Consider the following 8291-nt stretch of genomic DNA (forward strand, 5'->3'; position numbering starts at 1 on the left):
CCTCCCTTCCTCCCTCCCTCCCTGCCTCCCTTCCTCCCTCTCATCCTTCCTTCTTTCTCTTTGGTTCTTTGTTTCTCTTCTTTCTGTTTTTCCTTTCTCTCTCCTTCCTTCCTTCCTTCCTTCCTTCCCTTCTTTGCTTCCTTCCTTCCTTCCTTCCTTTCCTCCTTTGCTTCCTTCCTGTTTTTTCTTTCTTTCATCCTTCCATTCCTCCCTTCTTCCCTACTTTCTCCCTTTTTTCTTCCTTCCTCCTTTCTTCTTTGCTGCCTTTCTCTCTCCTTCCTTCCTTCTCTCTTTTCTTTCTTGTTCTCTGCTTCCTTCCTTTCTTACTGCCTGCCTCCCTCTCTCTCTGTGTCCCTCCTTCCTTCCCTCCTTTTTTGCTTCCTTGTTTCCTTCCTTCATTCCTTTCTCATGTCTTCCTTACTTCTTCCTCTTTTTCTTTCTTTCTCCTTCTCTTTCTTCCTTCCATTGATATTTTTTTTCTTTCTCTGTCCCTTTCACTCAACCCTTCACTGATCTTTGAATACCCAAAACAAAGGTGCTTTGACCCAGGCCATAGCTGATGACACTGAGTTGTTCCCAGCAGGTGCAGGACTCTGTGCAGACAGGTCCATCCCCTCCCTCCCTGCCTGGTTCTTAGCACTGCCTGGCATGTACAGATGTGGGTGAGTCACAGTTCCACATAGGTGGGGAGTCCTCATAATCATGGTGGAAGGTGAAGGAGGAGCAAAGGCATGTCTTACATGGCGGCAGGCAACAGAGTGTGTGCAGGGGAACTGCCTTTTATGAAACCATCAGATCTCGTGAGACCTATTCATTATCATGAGAACAGCACGAAAAGACCCACTCCCATGATTCAGTTACCTCCCACTGACTCCCTCCCATCATACGTGGGAATTACGGAAACTACAGTTTAGGATGAAATCTGGGTGGGGACGCAGCCAGACCATATCAGCCTCCAAATCTCCCAGGACACTCTGGGTTTGCAAAACCTCCGGGCACCCCTCGGTGATTTGCAGACTTGGGAAGTTCTCTAGCTCCATCCACTGCTTTTTAGGCAGCAGAAGAGCAGAGACAAGTCTGTGGGAAACAATGTGAGGAGTCTGGCAGCTCTGTCCCTGCACTGGGGTCCGGCCTTCCTCTTCCCCTTGCTCGCCACCCAGAGGATGGGCTGGTGGGCACACTGGATTCACTACCATGCCTTTCCCCATCACACTGGCTGCTGAAGTCAAGACCGTGAGGCAGTGAACTGGGAGCAGGAGAATTTCTGAAGTGACTGGGTGTCACAGGCCACCCCACAGAGTCTGTCCTTTTCCTTTTGGGAGGGCGTGTGCCTGAACTCTCACCAGTGCTAGGGTTTGCCATGTGGCCCACGCTTGTCTCGAACTCCTGGACTCAAGCAATCCTCCTTCCTTGGTCTCCCAAAGCGCTGGGATTACAGGCATGAGCCATCGCAGTGCTAGGGGCACTGGTGAGAGGTGAGATCAGTTCGGGGGATTGGATCATCACTCCCAGAAAACTAGAGGGGAGACGACAAAAGCAGTGTCTGGTCTTTATTCCTGGTTCTGTAACAAGGAGGAACTTCTAAAACTCTTGCAATTTCACAAATGCTAGCAACGCCCTGGTTGTACAATGAGGTGATTGCTGGTGCTTCCTAAATGGCTTCAAGATGGGGCTAGCTACCAGAAACACCAACCACGTCATTAGGGGGTTGGAATTTGGGGCCAGCCTGACCTCTGGGGAAGAAAGAGGGACTGGTGGTTGAATTTGATCATGTGACCTGTGACTGAATCAATCATCCCTATGCAATGAAACCCCAGTAAAAACTCTGGACATCAAATGTCTCAGTCTGTTTGTGTTGCTGTCACAAAACACCGTAGCCTGGGCAGCCTGTAAACAACAGACACTTGTTGCTTACAGTTCTGGAGGCTAGAAGTTCAAGATCAATGCATGGCAGATTCTGTGTCCAGCAGGGACCTGCTTCCTGGTTCGTAGACCGTGCCCCCACATGGTGGATACGTTCACCAGATTCCCAGAAGCTTGTTACGAGAGATGACCTGTGGCAGATTCTGTGTCCAGCAGGGACCTGCTTCCTGGTTCGTACACCGTGCCCCCACATGGTGGATACGTTCACCAGATTCCCAGAAGCTTCTTACGGGAGATGACCTCCTGAAGCATCTTCATTGTGACAGTCAGGTGTTAAGAAGGAGTGTGTTGGGTCCTGGATTATTGCATCCTAGCTCTGAAGGTCCTCAGGTCCCACAACTTCTAATTCCTCTGAGAGTCCTCCGTTTCTTCCATCCCACTGACCAGGACCAAAGGCCAGCTCCCACTGTAGAAAACCAGGGTGTGCTGTGTTTCAAGACTATCACCTTCCACTAGGGTAAAATCTCCAGTCTTTGAAAAGCCTTTTTCTGCGTCTCACGTTCCTTTTTGAACTGTCTTGTTTCCATGAAGCATATGATCACAGCCCATAAATGCCCCAATTCTCCGATGTAGCATGCCTTGCTGAATTGAAACCAACAATCTTTTTGATGTTCTGATGTTTCATCTAATTGCTTAATATTGTTTGTTAAATACAGAGGCCAAGCACTCACTCATCTGCTTCTAGTCAGTGAATAAGCATTTCGGTCCCATAAAGAGTGTGTGAATTAAATATGTACATCAGGGATTTTAATATGCATCTGCCTAGTGAGATAGTTTAACCTACCATTGAAATGCAACCCACTTGGGTGCATTATTGTCAGTGCCTGTTATAAAGAAACCCAGCGGCAGAGAAGCTGTGGTTCCGGTCGATCACCCAACCTCGCTTTCCGCATACATTTCTCAGTGCAGCTGATGAATATATTCCACCTTTCCCTGCAGCATCCACGTGAGTCCGGAGAATCCTGCTTCCTGCTCAGAAATTTGTCTCATCGTAGCCTTCTTTTCTTCTTCCACCAGACCCCTGATGAGGGAGCGTGGACTTCCATCTACGCAGCGGTCACCCCAGAGCTGGAAGGAGTTGGTGGCCGTTACCTGTACAACGAGAAAGAGACCACGTCCCTCCACGTCACCTACAACCAGAAACTGCAGCAGCAGCTCTGGTCTAAGAGTTGTGACATGACTGGGGTCCTTGATGTGACCCTGTGATATCCTGTCTCAGGATAGCTGCTGTCCCTAGAAACACATTGCACCTGTCAGTGGCTTGTGGGTCTGTAAAGACTGCAGTGTTTGAGTTTCTCACACCCACCTGCCCACAGGGCTCTGTCCTCTAGTTTTGAGACAGCTGCCTCAACTTCTGCAGAACTTCAAGAAGCCAAACAAACATTTTGGGGGATAATCACCCCAGGTGGTCCTCAACCATAAACCTTGTGATTCCAAAGTGCCCAATTATCACAGGTGCCATAAATAATTACATTTTCCAACACAAATGTGCCGTTTTCCTTGCCGCGTTAAGTACAACTGAGTACAAAATTTCCGATGAGAGATGATCTCCTTTCAGGGGCCGCGATATCCTCTCTGAGACGTAGTGGTGGATGAGGTCTCCTGTTTGATTTTGTTCCTGCACTCACTCTTTTTTCCAGAGACCCAGCTGTGATTCACGGATGTCAGACATGGAGAGGTGTGAGCCTTTGCTTGCCACAGCCTGTAGGATCAGTTTCACGTGGGATCAGTTTCACGTGGCCAGCAGCAGCATCTGGTCAACCTCATTCCAGAGCGGCACAGTCACAAGTGAAGGATGCCGCTGTCAAATCCGAGAATGTCAACCACTGAACAGCTATGGATCAAATGGTAGCCCTCAAAAGATATGTTCACGCTCTAACCCTCAGAACTTATACGTATTACTTTATTTGGAAAAGAATCTTTGCAGATAGAATTAAGAGTTTTGAGATGGGTCATTATGGATCATCCCAGTGAACCGAATGCCATCACGAGGGTTCTTATCAGAGACGGGTGCAGGGAGATTTGAGTACAGAAGACAAGTGGTTCATGTGATGATGCAGGCAGAGACTGGAGTGATGCGGCCACAAGCCAAGCAATGCCTGGAGCCACCAGGAGCTGGGAGAGGCAGGAAGTATTCTCCCTTACACCCCTCAGAGCCATCTCGGCCCTTCTGACACCTTGACTTTAGACTTCTCGTCCGCAGAACAGAGAGAGAATAAATCCTTCTTGTTTTAAGGCTCCAACAAATTGGTAGTTACTTGTTACCACAACCACAGGAAATGTGTACAGCTTCTGATACTTCTGAAAGCCTCACAGAGCCAAAGGGTACATCCTTGGTATAGAGGATACACCACCTGGATAATCCAGATGATCTCATTTCAAGACCCTTTACTCAATGACACCTGCCAAGACCCTTTCTGTGAATCAGATCCCATTCACGGATGTTAATATAGAGGCTCACTCTTACTCGCCAGACAGGCAAGGAAGGTTCAATCCTTTGGTGTTAGAGAGATAGGGGTTGGGTTCTCAAATTTCAACATGGAGAAAGGAGTCATTTGCAATGCTTTTGAGAAAGTACTGTGTAGACCCTACGAGCCCGTACTCATTATGTGTGAGACTGATGACCACTGGTTGGCTTATTATCCATTCCCCTAAGTGACAAAATCCCACTGACTGTTGAAACCCAACATCAGCTCCTGGCACGCCAGTACCTTTGAATCACAACCAGCTGCAATTCCGGGATGGAGTTCAAACTAATTGCGGGGGCATGTGCTTCTTACATGACTGCTAGATCATTCCCAGATGGGTAAGGTTGCCCTGATAAGCAACTTAAATGAAAATAACAAATGTATTGTTTGGCCTCTTTAAAAAAAATCGGTCATCCTCCGGGAATGGGTTTGTCACCACAGATGGTGATTTTCCTTGGTAGATAACCAGGATGCCTGGATTTCTGTTGTTCCTTTACAGAAAACCAGGAATTCTATGTCATGGACCCACTAGACAAGGGACCTTCCTTGGTACAAAAGGATAAGAAATGTGGATTTGTTCCCTGGGATATTCACGTTAGATGCTCACTACATCATCGGCGTAAGGTCAGCCGAGAGAAAGGATGAGGAGACCTACAAATCAGGCAAGCAAGCTTTGCTGAGCTGCTTGGTTGGTCCACCACGGTTAGAGGAGGCAGCCCCCCTTACAGACTACAGCAGGGTTTTATAGGGCCGGAACCAGGTCGGGGTAGGGGAGCTGAGCCAAGGCTGCAGGAGGACTGGGCTGGGGTTGGGAAGCTGAGTAGGGGTTGCAGGTGTCTTGACCGCATCCTGGAGATGTTTTTTGCCAGCTAACTTACGCAAGGTTAACAGACATGTTAACCACATCCTGTAACTCTCTGGACAAACAGTTACTGGAGGGGTCAGTGAAGGGGGGCGTTTGTCTTTAGCCCTGGGGGAGGTGTGCGGGGAGTGCAAGGGACTGGATTGTAAGGCCTGTGGGAGGGGAAGGGAACGGTCCGGTCGGGGTGACCCTAACAATTGGTATGTTTCTGTTTCGGGCAGAGCTCAGACCTCAACACACAGGACTCTCGATGCAGAGAGAATGAGCTTAAGCCCCTTCTGCAGACAGACGCGGTCTCTGTGCAGGATGTCCGCTTAGATCTTAAGACCCTTCATAGGAAAACCATGAATGATACAACCAGACTAACAGGCCAGGAAACAGCCTCCAGGAAGGACAGCCTGCCACAGGTTACAAGGACAATGAAACTTGCAGGATACACTCATGATGTTGACCTCCCTAGCTTAGCTGGACTCATGGTGCTGCAGGGAGACCTGAAGCCCATACGGTGAGAACTGCAACAAGATTTATGGTGTGGGGGTGTGTCCCGCAGACCCTGAGCCAGCCACGGATGAATGAAGTACACTGACACACAGCTGTTCTGCTTTGCCAGTTTGGCTGAGTGTCCGAGCCACTTAGTAGCAGCCGTGGCCTGGATCAGTCAGCGAGACTTGCATTTATTCAGTAAAGATTAATTGACAAAGGTCGTGAGTCAACACCGCTAGAGGGAAATTGACATTGCGGACTTCCCTAAGTAGAAAGCAGTTAAGCTCCTGCAATATATCAAAGGTTAGTCTTAGGACCACATGCGTAAACAAGTTAAACTCCCCACATTCCTTTGTTTCTACTCTAATTTATTAACCAAAGGTAAGGGGACTAGGCTGCCTTCAGCCAGGTTTGTTACCGAAGTTATGCAAACTCACAGGCCTTCCCAGAGGGTCTGTGGCTATTATAACTAAAATTTTTCCCACCAGCCTGACTGAACCCCCACATCTGGATCTGTAGAGGCCCCAGCATCACATCTGCCAAGCTCCCCACGGGGCTCAGGTCTCTGTGTGAAGATGATGTAGATGGTCCCATGAGATGGCTGTTCAAACAGCTCATTGCAGGTTATGCCATTGATCAGTTTTCCAGGCCTGCTGTAACAAGCGACCATAGCTGGGGGCCTCAAGACAAAAGGAACTATTTCTTCTCTTCCAGCTCTGGGACCAGAAGATCACGGTGTCTCGGGGCTCTGCTTCATCTGGAGGCTCTAGGGAACGATCAGTTCCTGCCTCTCTTAGCTGCTGGGGACTCCAGGCATCCCTTTGGCGTGTGCTTGCATCACTCCAGTGTCACAAGCCTATAATTCCAGCTACTCAGGAGGCTGACACAGGAGAATTGCTTGAATCCAGGAGGTGGAGATTGCGGTGAGCCGAGATCATGCCATCACAACCCAGCCTGGGTAACAAGAGCAAAACTCCATCTCAAAAAAAAAAAATCCTTGTTTCTAAATAAAGTCTCATTCCCAGGCTCTGGGTGTTAGGATATAGACAGATCTTTTTGGGAGACCACAGTTCAGTCCACTACAATTGTGTCCAGTTCCATCCAAAGGCTCTAGGGGAGGATCCTTCCTGCCTCTCCCAGCTCCTGGGGTCTCCAGGGGTCCCTGGGCTTGTGGCCTCATCACTGCAGTCTCTGCCTCTGTCTCCACGTGGCCTTCTCCTCTGTGTCTGTGTGTCTTCTTCTGTCTCTTAGAAGGACACCTGTCATTGGATTTAGGGCCCACCCTACTCCAGAATGATTTCATCTCAAGATCTTTAACTCATTGCATCTTCAAAGATCCTTATTTCCAAATAAGATCTCATTCCCAGGCTCTGGGTATTAGGATATAGACAGATCTTTTTGGGAGACCACAGTTCAGTCCACTACAATTGTGTCCAGTTCCATCAGACGCTCTAGGAGAGGATCCTTCCTGCCTCTCCCAGCTCCTGGGGGCTCCAGGCATCCCTTGGGCTTGTGACCGCATCACGGCAGTCTCTGCCTCCATCTCCACGTGGCCTTCTCCCTGTATCTGTGTCTCTACCTGTTTCTAATAAGGACACTTGATACTGGATTTCCGGCCCACCTGGATAACCCAGATGATCTCATTTCAAGACCCTTTGCTCAGTGACACCTGCCAAGACCCTTTCTGTGAATCAGATCCCATTCACGGATACCAGGTATTAGGCTTTGCTCATCTCTTTCCGGGAGACACTATTCAATCGACTATTGGCCACAGGAACCAGATGCCATGAGAGTGCGGAAAATGTTCTTTCCATTTCTAGAGACCCGGAAAGCCATGGAGGTGGATAGCTTCTGTTATCTACACGCCAAGTTTCATGAGTCTGCACTCTGTGGAACTCACACGGGGTGGCCGCGCACACAAGGGCGCCATAGTGGTTTAACTCTTTGCTGCCCCCACCTGGAAATTGTTCATTACGTTGGAACAAGGAGTGCGTCTTCTCATTTTGCACTGGGCTTGCAATTGGTGTAGCCATCTCGGTTCATGCCTCTTCCCCTCTTCAAGGACAGGGAGCAGCTCTGAAACGGGACATCCCCAATCCCCAGTGAGCCTTGTGAGCTCATTGAGCATCGGTGAGCTCAGGCCTCTCACTCTCTGTGACGGTCTCCCCAAATATCCAGGAAAGCTAGTGGGCATTTGATGCTCACTGGACCAACCTCTGAAAATGACTCATGGTCGGCCCCATCCCCAAGAAACTTCTGCAGTTAATTCTTCTGGGCATCAGCATTTATTTCAAATTCCTCAAATTTTTTGCTTTATTTTCTTTCTCTCTCTCTCTCCTTCTTTCTTTCTCTTTCCCTATTTCTTCTTCTTTCTCTTTTTCTTTTGCTTTCTTTCTTTTTCTTCTTCCTTATTTCATTCTCTCTCTTTTCCTTCCTCGTCATTTCTTCTCTTTCTCCCTTTCTCTCCCTTCCTTCCTTCTTTCCTTCTTCCCTTCCTTCCTGTCCTTCCCTTCCTTCTTTCCTTCCTTTATCTCTCCCTCCCTCCCTTCTCTCCT

The 8291-nt window shown here is 48.7% G+C and overlaps 2 protein-coding genes across 2 annotated transcripts in view; both read left to right on the plus strand.

Moving 5' to 3' along the window:
* DHRSX (dehydrogenase/reductase (SDR family) X-linked) overlaps nt 1–3406 on the plus strand; it is a 322723-nt gene extending 319317 nt beyond the window's left edge. Inside the window, exon 7 of the mRNA XM_011972124.1 lies at nt 2941–3406. Coding sequence (XP_011827514.1) covers nt 2941–3129 — 189 coding nt within the window. The 3' untranslated portion in view covers nt 3130–3406. The remainder of the gene's footprint in view (nt 1–2940) is intronic.
* A 178-nt stretch (nt 3407–3584) lies between these two features.
* LOC105533645 overlaps nt 3585–8291 on the plus strand; it is a 113517-nt gene continuing 108810 nt past the window's right edge. Inside the window, exons 1-4 of the mRNA XM_011972125.1 lie at nt 3585–3771; nt 4891–5015; nt 5475–5758; nt 6256–6391. Of these exons, the coding sequence (XP_011827515.1) occupies nt 3585–3771; nt 4891–5015; nt 5475–5758; nt 6256–6391 (732 nt within the window). The remainder of the gene's footprint in view (nt 3772–4890; nt 5016–5474; nt 5759–6255; nt 6392–8291) is intronic.

Source organism: Mandrillus leucophaeus, unplaced genomic scaffold, assembly GCF_000951045.1.
Source record: "Mandrillus leucophaeus isolate KB7577 unplaced genomic scaffold, Mleu.le_1.0 Scaffold127, whole genome shotgun sequence".
Taxonomy (NCBI): Eukaryota; Metazoa; Chordata; class Mammalia; order Primates; family Cercopithecidae; genus Mandrillus; species Mandrillus leucophaeus.